Source organism: Pelophylax lessonae, assembly GCF_965119305.1.
Source record: "Pelophylax lessonae genome assembly, chromosome: 9".
NCBI classification, from domain to species: domain Eukaryota; kingdom Metazoa; phylum Chordata; class Amphibia; order Anura; family Ranidae; genus Pelophylax; species Pelophylax lessonae.
This window is the reverse complement of record NC_138776.1, coordinates 260894934-260912401: the sequence shown is the minus strand read 5'-3', so window position 1 is coordinate 260912401 and position 17468 is coordinate 260894934. Positions and strand designations below refer to the sequence as shown.

The window sequence follows — 17468 nt, the reverse complement described above, 5'->3', positions numbered from 1 at the left end:
ATAGATAGATAGATAGATAGATAGATAGATAGATAGATAGATAGATAGATAGATAGATAGATAGATAGATAGATAGATAGATAGATAGATAGATAGATAGATAGATAGATAGATAGATAGATAGACACTATAATACCAAAAGTATTGGGATGCCGGCCTTTACACACACATGAACTTTAATGGCATCCCAGTCTTAGTCCGTAGGGTTCAATATTGAGTTGGCCCACCCTTTGCAGCTATAAGAGCTTCAACTCTTCTGGGAAGGCTGTCCACAAGGTTTAGGAGTGTCTATGGGAATGTTTGACCATTCTTCCAGAAGTGCATTTGTGAGGTCAGGACTCTGAAGTTGGATGAGAAGGCCTGGCTCACAGTCTCCGCTCTATTTCATCCCAAAGGTGTTCTATCGGGTTGAGGTCAGAACTCTGTGCAGGCCGGTCAAGTTCGTTCACCCCAAACTCGCTCATCCATGTCTTTATGGACCTTGCTTTGTCCCCTGGTGCGCAGTCATGTTGGAACAGGAATGGGCCATCCCCAAACTGTTCCCATAAAATTGGGAGCATGAAATTGTCCAAAATGTCTTGGTATGCTGACGTCTTAAGAGTTCCCTTCACTGGAACTAAGGGGCCAATCCCAACACCCCCACACCATAATCCCCCCTCCACCAAATGATTTGGACCAGTGCACAAAACAAGGTCCATAAAGACATGGATGAGCAAGTTTGAGGTGGAGGAACTTGACTGGCCTACACAGAGTCCTGACCTCAACCTGAATACTTTTGGGACGTATTTGAGCGCAGACTGTGAGCCAGGACTTCTCCCCAACATCAGTGCCTGTCAGGGGTTTTGTAGGATTAGAGTCAGGTGTATGATTAACCTAATATACCAAGCAGGTGCTAATGATTATCAATGTAGGTTAAAACACAGTCATTAGCTGAAACACCTGTGTAGGAGGCTTAAAACTTGGTGAGGAACAGCCAAACTCTGTTACTAAGGTGAGGATGTGGAAGATCGGTTCATGTCACAGGTCATACACCATGGCAAGACTGAGCACAGCAACCAGACACCAGGTAGTTATACTGCATCTGTAAGGTCTCTTCCAGGCAAAGATTTCCAAGCAGACTGGAGTTTTGGAGATGTGCCGTTCAAGCTTTTTTGAAGAAGCACAAAGAAACAGGTAAAGTTGAAGACCGTAGACGCAGTGGTTGGGTAACGTTGAGGACCTTAGATACAGTGTTTGGGTAACATTGGGGACCGTAGACGCAGTGGTTGGGTAATATTGATGACCGTAGATGCAGTGGTTGGGTAGTATTGATGAACGTAGATGCAGTGGTTGGGTATCGTTAAGGACCGTAGACGCAGTGGTTGGGTAACGTTGAAGACTGTAGACACAGTGGTTGGGTAAGGTTGAGGACCGTAGATGCAGTGTTTGGGTAACATTGAGGACGTAGACGCAGTGGTTGGGTATCGTTAAGGACCGTAGATGCAGTGGTTGGGTATTGTTAAGGACCGTAGACGCAGTGGTTGAGTAACATTGGAGACCGTAGACACAGAGGTTGGGTAAGGTTGAGGATCGTAGATGCAGTGGTTGGGTATCGTTAAGGACCGTAGATGCAGTGGTTGGGTAACGTTGAAGACTGTAGACACAGTGGTTTGGGAGGGTTGAGGACCGTAGACGCAGTGGTTGGGTACTGTTGAGGGCCGTAGATGCAGTGGTTGGGTAACGTTGAGGACCATAGACGCAGTGGTTTTGTAACGTTGACCGTAGACGCAGTGGCTGGGTAACGTTGAGGACCGTAGACGCAGTGGTTGGGTAACATTGGGGACCATAGACGCAGTGGTAGGGTAACGTTGAGGACTGTAGATGCAGTGGTTGGGTAACATTGAGGACCGTAGACGCAGTGGTTGGGTAGCCTTGAGGACTGTAGACGCAGTGGTTGGGTAACGTTGAAGACCGTAGACACAGTGGTTGGGGAGGGTTGAGGACTGTAGACGCAGCGGTTGGGTACTGTTGTGGGCCGTAGATGCAGTGGTCGGGTAACGTTGAGGACCATATATGCAGTGGTTTGGTAATGTTGACCGTAGACGCAGTGGTTGGGTAACGTTGAGGACCGTAGACGCAGTGGTTGGGTAACATTGGGGACCGTAGATGCAGTGGTAGGGTAACGTTGAGGACCGTAGACGCAGTGGTTGGGTAACATTGAGGACCGTAGAAGCAGTGGTTAGGTAACGTTGAGGACCGTAGATGCAGTGGTTGGGTATCGCTAAGGTCCGTAGACGCAGTGGTTGGGTAACGTTCAAGACCGTAGACACAGTGGTTGGGTAAGGTTGAGGACCGTAGATGCAGTGGTTGGGTAACGTTGAGGACCGTAGACGCAGTGGTTGGGTAACATTGAGGACCGTAGACGTAGTAGTTGGGTAACGTTGAGGAACGTAGACACAGTAGTTGGGTAATGTTGAGGACCATAGACACAGTGGTTGAGAAACGTTTAGCTTTTTTTTTTTGTTAAAGCCTAATTGAAAAAGCTGAAGTTAGAAGCTGATTGGCTACCATGTACAGCTGCACCAGATTTACTGTAGCACTCTCAAGTTTTAGTAAATGATCCTCAATATATATGATGACCTAGGCTAGTTACAGCTCATCCGGAAAGTATTCACAGTGCTTCACTTTGTCCATATTTTGTTATGTTACGGCCTTATTCCAAAATTTAATAAATTCATTATTTTCCTCAAAACTCTACAAACAATCCCCCATAATGACAACGTGAGAGAAGTTTGTTTGAAATCTTTGCAAATTTATTAAAATAAAAAAGGAAAATATCCCATGTACAGAAGTATTCACACCCTTTGCTCAATACTTTGGTGAAGCTCCTTTGGCACCAATTACAGCCTCAAGTCTTTTTGGGTATGATGCTACAAGCTTGGCACACCGATTTTTGGGCAGTTTCTCCCATTCTTCTTTGCAGGACCTCTCAAGCTCCATCTGGTTGATGGGGAGCGTTGGTGCACAGACATTTTCAGATCACTCCAGAGATGTTCAATCGGGTTCAAGTCTGGGCTCTGGCTGGGCCACTCAAGGACATTCACAGAGTTGTCCCGTAGTCACTCCTTTGTTATCTTGGCTGTGTGCTTAGAGTTATTGTCCTGTTGGAAGATGAACCTTCTCCCCAGTCTGAGGTCCAGAGCGCTCTGGAACAGGTTTTCATTACGGATGTTTCTGTACATTGCTGCCTTCATCTTTCCCTCGATCCTGACTAGTCTCCCAGTTCCTGCCACTGAAAAACATCCCCACAGCATGATGCTGCCACCACCATGCTTCACTGTAGGGATGGCATTGGCCAGGTATTCCTCCCACTGACACCAATGATGGGGCACTATTCCTCTCACTGATGAGTTTGGTATCACTGAGACACACTTTGGAGACCCCTGTTCTAGATTAAAAAACATAATCTACGTTATCTGGCCCTTGGGGCACTATTGCTTCTACTGACACCAATGATGAGTTTCAATTCCTCCCACTTACACCAATGATGGGACACTATTCCTCCGTACTGACACTAATGATGGGGCACTATTCCTCCCACTGACACCAATGATGGGGCACTATTCCTCCCACTGACACCAATGATGGGGCACTATTCCTCCCACTGACACCAATGATGGGGCACTAGTCCTCCCAATGACACCAATGATGGGGCACTATTCCTCCCACTGACACCAATGATGGGGCACTATTCCTCCCACTGACAGCAATGATGGGGCACTATTCCTCCTACTGACACCAATGATGGAGCACTATTCCTCTCACTGATACCAATGATGGGGCACTATTCCTCCCACTGATACCAATGATGGGGCACTATTTCTCCCACTGACACTGATGATGGGGCACTATTCCTCCCACTGACACCAGTGATGAGGCACTATTCTTCCCACTGATACCAATGATAGGGCACTATTCCTCCCACTGATACCAATGATGGGGCACTATTCCTCCCACTGATACCAATGATGGGGCACTATTCCTCCCACTGACACCAATGATGGGGCACTATTCCTCCTACGGACACCAATGATGGGGCACTATTCCTCCTACGGACACCAATGATGGGGCACTATTCCTCCCACTGATACCAATGATGGGGCACAATTTCTCCCACTGACACCAATGATGGGGCACTATTCCTCCCACTGATACCAATGATGGGGCACTATTCCTCTCATTGATACCAATGATGGGGCACTATTCCTCCCACTGATACCAATGATGGGGCACAATTCCTCCCACTGACACCAATGATGGGGCACTATTCCTCCCACTGACACCAATGATGGGGCACTATTCTTCCCACTGACACCAATGATGGGACACTATTCTTCCCACTGATACCAATGATGGGACACTATTCTTCCCACTGATACCAATGATGGGGCACTATTCCTCCTACTGACACCAATGATGAGGCACTATTCCTCCCACTGATACCAATGATGGGACACTATTCCACCCACTGATCATTTCTAAAAAAAAAAAAATTGAACTGAGCACAAAATATTGTAAAGTGCGGAGCTTTCTTGTTTATTTTAAAAGCGCATGATAAATGATTAACATACAGTAAAATGAAGCTTTAGGGGATCTGCTTATCAATGTTTTCACAAGATTCACCCAATGTGCACCAACAATTCACACATTTTCAAATGGAATTAAAGCAGGACCAAACCCTCCTATCGTTTTCAGCCAAGGAAGCCGCCATCTTGGCTTCTGTTTGATCTTCAGCTGCCATGATGCTGCACATGTGATCAGTTATGACACCAGCCATTTGAGGGTTTGACAGTTGGGTTGAGAGCACAACCAATGTGACAGTTGGCACTCCCAGCATGCTGGGATTGTAACTGTTTTTGTAACCATTAAAGGGATGGGTTTAGTTCCACTTTAATATTATTCATTTACAAAGCCATTCACAACTCTGCCCTCAGCTACATCATCAACCTCCACAAATATCATCCAAACCATCCACTTTGCTCCTCCCAAGACCTCTTACTCTCTAACTTCCTTGTCATCTCTTTCTGTATTCTTCTTCAGGACTTCCAACATCCTCTGGAACACCTTACCCCCAACCTGTCCATCTATCGTCTTGATCCCTGAAAACTCATCTCTTCAGGCAAGCCTATCCCACCTCCACCTAACAATTGAACCTTTACTTTCTTGATCAACTCCATAGTGATTACCCTTCGTATCACTTCCTCTTTCCTTTAGATTTTAGGTTCTCACAAGCAGGGCCCCCTAGCTTTCTTCTATTGAATTGCATTGTAAATGTATAGTCTACCTTACCCCCCAACCTCTCCAGCTATTGTCTACTCTGCCTTTAGGGGATCCCTGAAAACCCATCTCTTCAGGCAAGCCTATCCCATCTCCACCTAACAGTTGAACCTTTACTTTCTTGATCAACTCCTCCCTTCATAGTGATCACCCTTGGTATCACTTCCCCTTTCCTTTAGATTTTTGGCTCTCACAAGCAGGGCCCCCTAGCTTTCTTCTATTGAATTTAATTGTAAATGTATTGTCTACCTTACCCCCCAATCTCTCCAGCTATCGTCTTCTCTGCCTTCAGGTGGTCCCTGATAACTCCTCTCTTCAGGCAAGCCTTTCCCACCTCAACCAAACAATTGAACCTTTCCTTTCTTGATCAACTCCTCCCTTCATAGTGATTGCCCTTTGTATCACTTCCCCTTTCCTTTAGATTTTAGGTTCTCACAAGCAGGGCCCCCTAGATTTCTTCTATTGAATTGCATTGTAAAATGTACTGTCTACCGTGACGGTGTTCACCGTCACTGGAATTTAAGGACAGATGGGTGATGGTTTGGATTGCTTCATATTTGTCAGCAATGTCTCCATGTAGAAATATTGAGATTTGTTCCCATTTGCCATGAGGTCTGTGATTTCTGAGTGCTGTGTGTGTTACATATCTTTCAGTGTCAGAGAGGTTTTCCTTTTGTTTGTGTATTGGGGGTGAATGTGGATTGCCCTGTCTCATGCTGAGTGCTGATGACCTCCCATTGTTCTGTGTCTGGCTATTGTGTACATTGATTGTCCCCTGGGGGCTTTTGTCTCATTGCACATAACAGTCCTTCTACTCAAGCTATCTGACCAATCCCTGCTGACTCATTTTCAAGACCTCATTTGCATGGCTAAGGAGGACCTGAAGGAGAACGGCATGTACTGTGCAATTGACCAATGGGAAAGCGGTTGTTGGGGGCAGGATGTTCCAAATTCTGTATAAAAGTGTGCTGTGTACTTCCAATAATTGCTTCCTGTTTGAACTTACATACAGCCTGCCTGATGTTTGTTCTAATAGATTCCAAATGGCACATAGCTGTAGTTCGGATCCCGGAGCCTTGGTTGACCGAACCATCTGACGTTGCGATCTGCAAGCTGACTCACTAGAAGCAGAGGAGTGTCGGGAGAGCGGAAGCGAGCGAGCAAGGGTCTCGTCACATCTACTTTACCCCCAACCTCTCCAGCTATCGTCTTCTCTGCCTTCAGGTGGTCCCTAATAACTCATCCCTTTCCCACCTCCACCTAACAATTGAACCTTTACTTTTCTTGATCAACTCCTCCCTTCATAGTGATTACCCTTCTTATCACTTCCTCTTTCCTTTAGATTTTAGGCTTTCACAAGCAGGGCCCCCTATCTTTCTTCTATTGAATTTCATTGTAATGTATTGTCTACCTTACCCCCCAACCTCTCCAGCTATCGTCTTCTCTGCCTTCAGGTGGTCCCTGAAAACTCATCTCTTCAGGCAAGCCTATCCCATCTCCACCTAACAATTGAACCTTTTTCTTTCTTGATCAACTCCTCCCTCCATAGTGATTACCCTTCGTATCACTTCCCCTTTCCTTTAGATTTTAGGTTCTCACAAGCAGGGCCCCCTAGCTTTCTTCTATTAAATTTCATTGTAAATGTATCGTCTACCTTACCCCCCAACCTCTCCAGCTATCGTCTTCTCTGCCTTTAGGGGATCCCTGAAAACTCATCTCTTCGTTCCTCTTGTTCAATTTGGAGCACTGGGCAGTAAGTGCTTTCCATTGAGTTCTGTCACTTGTGGCCAGTTCAGCCTCATCTAATGGGACCTCGATGGCTTTCAGGATTGTCAGATTGTTGGTGGTCTTCGTTGTGTAGTAGCATCCAGCACATTGCAATTTTGGGTAGGCGGTGGTCGGGGAGCCTCCGATCGGTGACAATATCTTTTAGCTTCTGTATATCATGGCGCTTCAGGGTTTCCTTTTTTTTTTGTGCTACGGTCTATGTGTGTGATGGCCAGAATTTTCTGCAGGCATCTCAGGTGAAACCGGTAGAGTTGCCTATATCAACCTATAAAAAGGTCCATTGGTGAAATGGGTTTAGCAGCTTTAAAGCAACCTACAGAAAAGTCAATTTATGAAATGGGTTCAACAGCCTACAGAAAGGTCCATTGGTGAAATGGGTTCTGCAGCCTACAGCATCCATCAGAAAGGTCCATTGGTGAAATGGGTTCAGCAGCCTACAGAAACCTACAGACAAGTCCATTGGTGAAATGGGTTCAGCAGCCTATAGCAACCTACAAACAAGTCCATTTGTGAAATTGGTTCATCAGCCTATAGCAACCTACAAAAAATGTGTCCATTGGTGAAATGGGTTTGGCAGCTTACAGCATCCTACAGAAGGGTCAATTGGTGAAATGAGTTCAGCAGCCAATAGCAGCCTCTAGAAAGGTGCATTGGTAAAATGGGTTCAGCAGCCTACAGCAACCTCTAGAAAGGTCCATTGGTGAAATGGGTTCAGCAGCCTACAGCAACCTCTAGAAAGGTCCATTGGTAAAATGGGTTCAGCAGCCTACAGCAACCTCTAGAAAGGTGCATTGGTAAAATGGGTTCAGCAGCCTACAGCAACCTCTAGAAAGGTCCATTGGTGAAATGGGTTCCGCAGCCTACAGCAACCTCTAGAAAGGTCCATTGGTGAAATGGGTTCCGCAGCATACAGCAACCTCTAGAAAGGTCCATTGGTGAAATGGGTTCAGCAGCCTACAACAACCTCTAGAAAGGTCTATTGGTGAAGGGGGTTCAGCAGTCTACAGCATTCTAAAGAAAGGTCCATTGGTGAAATGGGTTCGGCAGCCTACAGCATCCATCAGAAAGGTCCATTGGTAAAATGGGCTCAGCAGCCTACAGTTGGATGTGTTGGATGTGCAGAAACCGGGACGTTTTCTTTCCTCATACTTGCATTTATTGAGTCAAGATGAGCTCTTCCCCAGCCTGCATTCTCAGCATTATTTACCAGACATGAACTGATTGACGCCTGGAGCGGCAGCCCGAATGTTTGGTGTAGGTTCATAGTGGCAAAGTATACCTTTGGGCCTATCTGCCCCTCTCACCTGGAAAATCTGAGGCTTGCAGGGTTAAAACCCAGCAGTATCTGTAGTAAAAGCAGCCTCATCTGCTCATGACCTCCATGCCTCGTGGGCGGGGTGACCTCCATGCCTCGTGGGTGTTGCCTGGACTGAGTCCAGGCTGAGGCTGCTTTTTACAACAGATACCACTGGGTTTTGTTGGATGTGTGGTACCTGGGATGTTTCCTTTCCTCATGCTTGCATTTAGTGAGCCGAGACGAGTTCTTTCCAAGCCTGCACTCTCAGCGTGAGTTACCAGACCTGGGCCGATATGAACCTGGATTCACACCTCCAATTTTTGGTGTGGGTTCATAGTTGCATAATATACCACTGGGCCTATCTACCCCCATCCCCTGTAAAATCGGAGGCTTGCAGGGTTAAGGGTTAAACCCAGCAGTATCTGTAGTGAAAGCAGCCTCAGCTGCTGAAGACCTCCATAACTAAGCCTTGTGGGTGGGGCGAAACGCATTAGGCCATGGCCTGAAAAGAGACTGGGCCGAGGCTGCTTTTCACTACAGATATCGCTGGGTTTTGTTGGATGTGCGGCACCAGGAGGTTTCCTTACCTCATGCTTGCATTTAGTGAGCCGAGACGAGTTCTTCCCCAGCCTGCACTCTCAGTGTGAATTGCCGGATATGAACCTGGAGGGGCACCCTGAAAATTTTGGGTGTAGGTTCATAGTGGCAAAGTATACCATTGGGCCTATTTGCCCCCTCCACTGAAAAATCTAAAGCTTGCAGGGTTAAGGGTTAAACCCAGCAGTATTTGTAGTAAAAGCAGCCTCAGCTGCTCAAGACCTCCATGACTAAGCCTTGTGGGTGGGGCGAAACACGTTAGGGGCATGGCCTGGGTGGAGTCTGGGCTGAGGTTGCTCTTGACTCTCTTTAGCAAGGCTATCTTTCAACAGTCTGAAAAGCGTGCTAGCCCGTGTGAATTCGCTGGTGTTTAAGAAGGTCTCCTCTCTGAATGAAACATTTCCCGCACTCTGAACATGAAAAAGGACGCTCACCAGTGTGAATTCTCTGGTGTTTAAGAAGGCTTGCTTTTTCGCCAAAACATTTCCCGCACTCTGAACACGAATAAGGGCGCTCACCCGTGTGACATCCCTGGTGTCTAAGAAGGCTTCCCTTCTCAACGAAACACTTCCCGCACTCTGAACATGGATAAGGACGCTCGCCCGTGTGAATCCTCTGATGCCTAACAAGCCCGTCTTTCACATTGAAACATTTCCCGCACACTAAACAGGAATAAGGGCGCACGCCCGTATGAATTCTCTGGTGTGTAAGCAGTGATTTCTTCACAGCAAAACATTTTCCACACTCTGAACATGAATACGGGAGCTCACCCGTGTGAATTCTCTGGTGCAAAAGGAATGTTGTTTTCTCAGTCAAACATTTCCCGCACACCGAACATATATAAGGACGCTCACCTGTGTGAATCCTTTGGTGTCTAATAAGTCCATATTTCACAATGAAACTTTTCCCGCACTCTGAACATGAATAGGGACGCTCACCAGTGTGACTCCGCTGGTGCTTAAGAAAGTTTCCTTTCTGAATGAAACTTTTCCCACACTCTGAACATGAATAAGGACGCTCACCTGTGTGAATTCTTTGGTGCTTTTGAAGCAACTGTTTCTCAGTAAAACATTTCCCACACTCTGAACATAAATAAGGACGTTCACCTGTGTGTATCCTTTGGTGCGTAAGAAGTTTTCCTTTTTCGAAGAATCTTTTCCCGCACTCGGAACATGAATGAGGACGCTCACCTGTGTGAATTCTCTGGTGTCTATAAAGTGTGCTGGTTTCGGCAAATGATTTCCCACACAATGAACACGACAAGGAACGGTCTCCTGGGTGAATTTGTTTATGGCTTAGAGACGATTCCTTGGATTTGGATGGACCTTTTGATCTATTAGCCCTGTAAGATGTTTTAGAGATATCTGGAGAAACAATATCTGATTGATTAGATGATTCTCTAGGATTGGAGGAATCCATTGATCCCTCTGATTGGGAAGGTATTTGGTGTGATTTGTTTCCTGTGTGTGTGATTCCGTTATAATCTGGAGATACAATAGGAGGTCCCTCGGAGATATTCCAGACATAGTGTCCATCTGTTGGAAAATAATTTTTAATTACCGTAAATATTTTAGGAATTTTTCAACAATTTTCTCAGAGCTCTGGCATGAAGTTGGGTACAAATATGAATATAAACCAGATAAAGGGTCCACTAAACCTAAACAAAGCAACAGTGTTTGTACATTGAGACTGGAGATGGACCTTCCTCCACCTCACTTCTTGGAAACATGAAAGCAAAATTAACAAAAGAGATGGACCTCACAGCAGTGATGGTGAGGTAATAAGAAGGGGGAACATTATATTGAGGAATAGAGATGGACCTTTCATATGGTGTACAGTATCTCCTCCTCATTTGTTGGGAATGACGTTATATTGAGGAATGGAGATGGACCTTTCATATGGTGTACAGTATCTCCTCCTTATTTGTTGGGAACATGACGTTATATTGAGGAATGGAGATGGACCTTTCATATGGTGTACAGTATCTCCTCCTCATTTGTTGGGAACATGACATTATATTGAGGAATGGAGATGGATCTTTCATATGGTGTACAGTATCTCCTCCTCATTTGTTGGGAACATGACGTTATATTGAGGAATGGAGATGGACCTTTCATATGGTGTACAGTATCTCCTCCTCATTTGTTGGGAACATGACGTTATATTGAGGAATAGAGATGGACCTTTCATATGGTGTACAGTATCTCCTCCTTATTTGTTGGGAACATGACGTTATATTGAGGAATGGAGATGGACCTTTCATATGGTGCACAGTATCTCCTCCTCATTTGTTGGGAACATGACGTTATATTGAGGAATGGAGATGGGCCTTTCATATGGTGTACAGTATTTCCTCCTCATTTGTTGGGAACATGACGTTATATTGAGGAATGGAGATGGACCTTTCATATGGTGTACAGTATCTCCTCCTCATTTGTTGGGAACATGACGTTATATTGAGGAATGGAGATGGGCCTTTCATATGGTGTACAGTATTTCCTCCTCATTTGTTGGGAACATGACGTTATATTGAGGAATGGAGATGGACCTTTCATATGGTGTACAGTATCTCCTCCTCATTTGTTGGGAACATGACGTTATATTGAGGAATGGAGATGGACCTTTCATATGGTGTACAGTATCTCCTCCTCATTTGTTGGGAACATGACGCTATATTGAGGAATGGAGATGGACCTTTCATATGGTGTACAGTATCTCCTCCTCATTTGTTGGGAACATGACGTTATATTGAGGAATGGAGATGGACTATTTCTATGGTGTACACGATTTCTACCCTATTTGGTTGGAACAGGACATTATTTAGAAATTTTCTATTGCTGTAAGCTATGAAAGTGAGGAAGAGTCTTTTACAGGCAAAAAGTTCTAGCTGTCTCAAGATATTACCTAAAAAAGCCTAGATGTGTTTGTAAATATACTGTAGGATATATAAATGGATACTAAGATTTATAGAAAGGAATATTAAGGAATGGTGTTCTGGGATGATATCTGATTGCCTTTTTGGAAGGATTTATGCCTTCCTTTGGGTTATTTGCTTTTTTTAGGAGGTAAACTTGATGAACATTTGTATTTTTCAGTTCATGTAACACTCAAAATTCTGTCCATACAGTATGTTGTATTTATGAAAGTAAAATGAAAATGTGAATTGTTTCTGCATTTAGAGTTTATTGCTTACTTGTGTCGATATGTAGAGAAGATTCCTCCAGTTTACTTTTCATAATCATCTCCCCCTCCTCCATAGACTGCTGATCTCCACTCACCAACGTCTCTTCTTCTTCCACTTTAACTTCAACTTTGATGTCTCTCAGTTCTTCACCCTAAACACCCACGATGAGAGAAAACATTTGTAAAAAGGAGCAAGAGATGACATATTGTGGAAGAATGTAATCTCAAATCATAGAATTGTTTTGGAGTCATTGTTGGAGTTCTTTGGCTCAGTCCCATCTACCTCGTCATGGTGTAAATGATCGTCATCTTTCTTTATGGAATCCTGGGAACACAGATGACCACCCTCTTCCACAGACTGCTGATCTTCCATGACCAACGTCTCTTCTTTTTCAACCTTTACCTGAACTTTGACATCTTTCAATTCTTCACCCTAAACCCCAGAAATAATGAAATGAGATAACATAGGGGATTGTCGTCTCATAGCTTAGGATACATTTTTAGGTCTACCTGCTTATTCTCATCTACCCGATCCTGATGAGGGATGGTGAAATCTTGTGATGTGAGGGGCGGCTGATTCTCCATCATGACGTCCTTGTAGAGATCCTTGTGTCCTTCTAAATACTCCCACTCCTCCATGGAGAAATAGACAGTGACATCCTGACACCTTATAGGAACCTGACACACACAATGATACAGTCACCATCCAGACACATCCCTTGTCTGTTACTGGATAATGTCCCAGAATTCCCACTCACCTCTCCTGTCAATAGCTAATCATGCTTGTCCCATGTAGACAAGGTGGCAGCATAGTTTGTGTTTACCTGCGTCCCTCACAGAGCCAACAATCCTCTGCTAATATACTATGAGGTACAAAATTGCAGAATCACTTCCGTCAACTCAGGAATATCAGGAGCTTTACCCTTTATTGTAACTGTAGAACCTGGTCTATAAACCAGAGGCTCTGGATGGACAGTTGGATAAATGGTTCTATATTTAGGATGTATCCGGTCTATAAACCAGAGGCTCTGGATGGACAGTTGGATAGATGGTTCTATATTTAGGATGTATCCGGTCTATAAACCAGAGGCTCTGGATGGACAGTTGGATAAATGGTTCTATATTTAGGATGTATCTGGTCTATAAACCAGAGGCTCTGGATGGACAGTTGGATAAATGGTTCTATATTTAGGATGTATCTGGTCTATAAACCAGAGGCTCTGGATGGACAGTTGGATAAATGGATCTATATTTAGGATGTATCCGGTCTATAAACCAGAGGCTCTCGATGGACAGTTGGATAAATGGTTCTATATTTAGGATGTATCCGGTCTATAAACCAGAGGCTCTCGATGGACAGTTGGATAAATGGTTCTATATTTAGGATATATCCGGTTTATAAACCAGAGGTTCTGGGTGGACAGTTGGATAAATGGTTCTATATTTAGGATGTATCCGGTCTATAAACCAGAGGCTCTGGATGGACAGTTGGATAAATGGTTCTATATTTAGGATATATCCGGTTTATAAACCAGAGGTTCTGGGTGGACAGTTGGATAAATGGTTCTATATTTAGGATGTATCCGGTCTATAAACCAGAGGCTCTGGATGGACGGTTGGATAAATGGTTCTATATTTAGGATGTATCCGGTCTATAAACCAGAGGCTCTGGATGGACAGTTGGATAAATGGCTCTATATTTAGGATGTATCCGGTCTATAAACCAGAGGCTCTGGATGGACAGATGGATAAATTATTCTATATTAAGATATATGACTATGGAGGAAGAGGACGGAACATGACGGGGGGATTACTGGGTGTAAATATAAAATAATATCTTATTACCTCCTCTGCTGCCAGTTCCAGCAATGTCTCCTCTCTACTTCCTCCTGACTCACCTCTGACCCAGAACTTCCTGTCTGCATCTTTGATCACTTCCTGTATATTTTTGACATCACTTCCTGTTTGTTCGGCTCACCGACAATAAGTGAGATCATCACCTCTTAGAGGATATAAACCGTCGGCCTTTATTGCTTTTTATTACTTTAACTGCTTTTTAGAACATTCTAAAAATTGTTTGAATATATTATATCCGGTATAATAAAAAAACAACAAGGATATAGAATGAAAATAGCATTATTTTATTAAATTAATACTTACATTACTAGCGCTTCCTCTCTCTGGAAAATCTCCTTCCCCTAGGGCATACAAAACCTACCTACCTCTCGAAATTTACGAGCAGGATGGGCCACCGGATCGGTTCCTCTCTGTCTCCATATGCCAGCCACTTGATGGATGCCGGCTGAGGTTGAGACCTTTCTGGAGGGCCAGTGCCCTGCAGTCAGCTCTTTGATCTTGCCTTTCGTGTTTATCACTGTGGGATCACTTGTCCTGAGATATGTTTTTTTTTATTACCTCCTACGTTGTTTTCCGCTTGCCTACTGTTTTTGGACATGTACCACTGCTCTTGAATATGTTGTATGCCTATTCCTTTTTCAATAAACATTGAATTTATAAAAAAAAAAATACTTACATTAAATAATATTATTATTATTATATGGAAGCACTTAACCCCCCCCCCCAGAAAAAGTAAAGCCCCCACCTACACGCACATATAAACATAAACATATGCCTCAAGGGAACTGAACGTCAATTGTGCCTATACCTGTCACCTCACAAGCGGGAGTGAAAGCAGTAATTCTAGGGCCATTATTTATGGTTAAATCTAAGTGGATGACCTGTAAAGGCTTTCAAAGTATTGCCTATGAAAGATTTGGGAGAGATTTGCGAGAGGTCCCGGGTTCAAATCCCGGACGAGCCCCCAATCTGAAGGTGATTTCTCTTAATATTCACCCTAGATACCTTAAATGTATATGTAAAAGATAAGTCCCTGACCTTTTAGCAAATGTCTGTTCTATGCAAAAGAAAGCAGAGCTCTGGAGAATGCTTTATCCTGTGGAAGAAGACACATGCAACCAGTGTTCAGTCTAAAACATTCTTAAGTTTATTCAGCAAAGCGGGGTAACTATTATACACAGAATTGAACAGGAAATACAGTTGGGAGGGGGGAGTGAGTGCTCTCAGGAAGAGTCACATCTCACAAAAGTCAAACAATGGGTTAATACAGAATGTTCGTTAGAAATTGCAAAATACGCCCTGTCTAGACCCTTTAACTCAAAGTAGACTTAAGATGAAGTAAATGTGTTAGGAACAGAAGGAAATGGAATGTATCTTTATCTTAAAGCGGAGTTCCGGGCAGAAAAACGTTTTTTTGTTGAACATACCCCCGGGACAGTCAGGGCTAGCACATTCCACAATGGCTAGCCTCTGATCTGTCCCGGTTCGCACTTACCTTTTAGAAAAAATACTTACTTAGAAATTTTCTTCCACAGCGTTTCCATCTCGGTTGTGGGCAGCTGAAGCCGGCGCGGTCCTCTTCTCTGTCTTCTTCCGCGTCTTCGTGTCCCAGAATGCACTGCACCGGCCCCTCTCGTCACTTCCGGCGCGGCGCCGCAAATGACGAGTGGGGCCGGTGCGGCGCATTGATTCCTGGGAGCTATGACGTTTAGCTCCCAGGAATCATCGCGAGGCAGGAAGTGACGGGGTGAGCCTCGGCGCTGGAGGAGGAAGCTGTCATAGGTGAGTATTTACGATCGTCAATAAAAAGGTGAGTAAACAAAAAAAAAAAAAAAAAACTATCCAATTCCTTTTCAGGTGCGGCATACCTAGCGGAGGGGCACAAAAAAAAAAAATCTTTTTTGTGCCCGGAACTCCGCTTTAAGGTGTCAGAACACTGAAGAACACATAGGGTGATTTACTTAGTTCATTGTTCGTGTAACTAAAGACTTAAAGTAACCTTAACTGAAATAAGTCATTACAAGTCAGAGCTGTATTTAAGAAAATGGCGTGACACAGGTCAAGCACTAGAAAATGGTGGCAAGCAACTACTAAAGAGGTTCTGTCATTCCCCTTCAATGTACCAAAGTTCATGGCCATCCATCCAGGGTGCAATTTTAAAGCTTGACGTTTGCCATCTAGTATCTTGGTGCAACCTAGTTCAGGGTTTCTCAACCAGGGCTCCATGGAACCCTAGGGTTCCTCCTGAGGTTGCTAGGGGTTCTTTGAGCAATGGGCAATTTCTGCCTCTCAGATAAATTTCCAATGACACCATTGTTCCTTTTATCTGTAAGGGGGGTAATTCTTCCCAATGATAACAAGAGTAAGGAGCATTCTTCCCACTGACTGTTGCACTAATGCAGGGTTTCTCAGCCAGGGTTCCTCCTGAGGTTGCTAGGGGTTCCTTGAGCAATTGGCAATTTCTGCCTCTCCGATAAGTTTCCAATGACATCATTGTTCCTTTTAGCTATCTCTAAGGGGGGTAATTCTTCCCAATGATGACAAGAGTAAGGAGGACTCTTCCCACTGACTGTCAAACTAATGTGTCATGAGTTGTAGATTTTAAATTTTTAGCAGGGGTTTCCCGAGACCAGAAATTTATTTCAAGGGTTCCTCTGTGTTGAAAAGGTTGAGAAAGGCTGTCATAGTTTATGTGTACGCTCAAAATTCCTTTCGTGCATTCTTTGCTAAAACTATAATTTTGATAAACCATTGCACTAATATCGTAGGACATCCAATGATATCAACACTTGTCCCAACCTCACCTTGAGGTTGGGACAAGTGTTGTCACTTAGGTGACACCTACGGCCTGCTTATTCACCATCGTGGACATCTCCCCAGGTTTATTATGGTCGATTGGAGTTTTGCTGCTTCTTCTGCCTTGGTGGTTATAAGCCCCATTTTAATTGGTTTCTGGTAAGCAGATCTGAAGTTGGTGGTGGATTGAGCACTTGCAGTGGATTTATCACACAGTATATTCCCACAGAATATTGAATATTTTACACAATGTGTTACACTCTTTAATGGGACTTTTGGACTTTCACTATTGAGATTATTCACATATCTATACATTTATTTATTTTATTTTTTATTTATTTGATGCATCTGGTTATTGCTGTGAATTCAGATACTCACCATTATTTGTATAATTTTTGTCATTTATATTTATTGCATCTAATTTTTGGGTTCATTCATATACTAATGATCATCACTTAGCGCAGCTTGTTCTTTATTATTAACCTTCATCTGCCTCCATATGGGCCCCAGTTTTCAGACAACAGGTAGACCATTGACGGAGGTCAGTTGATTTCTTGCAGAGAAGACTCATGGGAGAAGAAGGATTCAGGAGGAAATCTATCAGCAGCACTGTAGCCTATCATTCATCTGCCTC

The 17468-nt window shown here is 44.0% G+C and overlaps 4 protein-coding genes across 4 annotated transcripts in view; all 4 read right to left on the bottom strand.

Moving 5' to 3' along the window:
* Nucleotides 1-17468, bottom strand: part of LOC309564419 (uncharacterized protein) — a gene marked incomplete at its 3' end in the record, with an annotated part of 909898 nt that overhangs the window by 503244 nt on the left and 389186 nt on the right.
* The window catches only part of LOC309563477 (uncharacterized protein), a gene marked incomplete at its 5' end in the record, with an annotated part of 99647 nt that overhangs the window by 54704 nt on the left and 27475 nt on the right, over nucleotides 1-17468 (bottom strand).
* LOC309563478 (uncharacterized protein) overlaps nucleotides 1-17468 on the bottom strand; it is a gene marked incomplete at its 3' end in the record, with an annotated part of 79608 nt that overhangs the window by 45998 nt on the left and 16142 nt on the right. The window lies entirely within an intron of this gene.
* On the bottom strand, nucleotides 9089-10444 carry LOC309562816 (uncharacterized protein). The gene has a single exon (XM_082267124.1). It carries the CDS (start codon nucleotides 10415-10417, stop codon nucleotides 9344-9346), a length of 1074 nt encoding a protein of 357 aa, XP_082123250.1. The 5' UTR covers nucleotides 10418-10444; the 3' UTR covers nucleotides 9089-9343.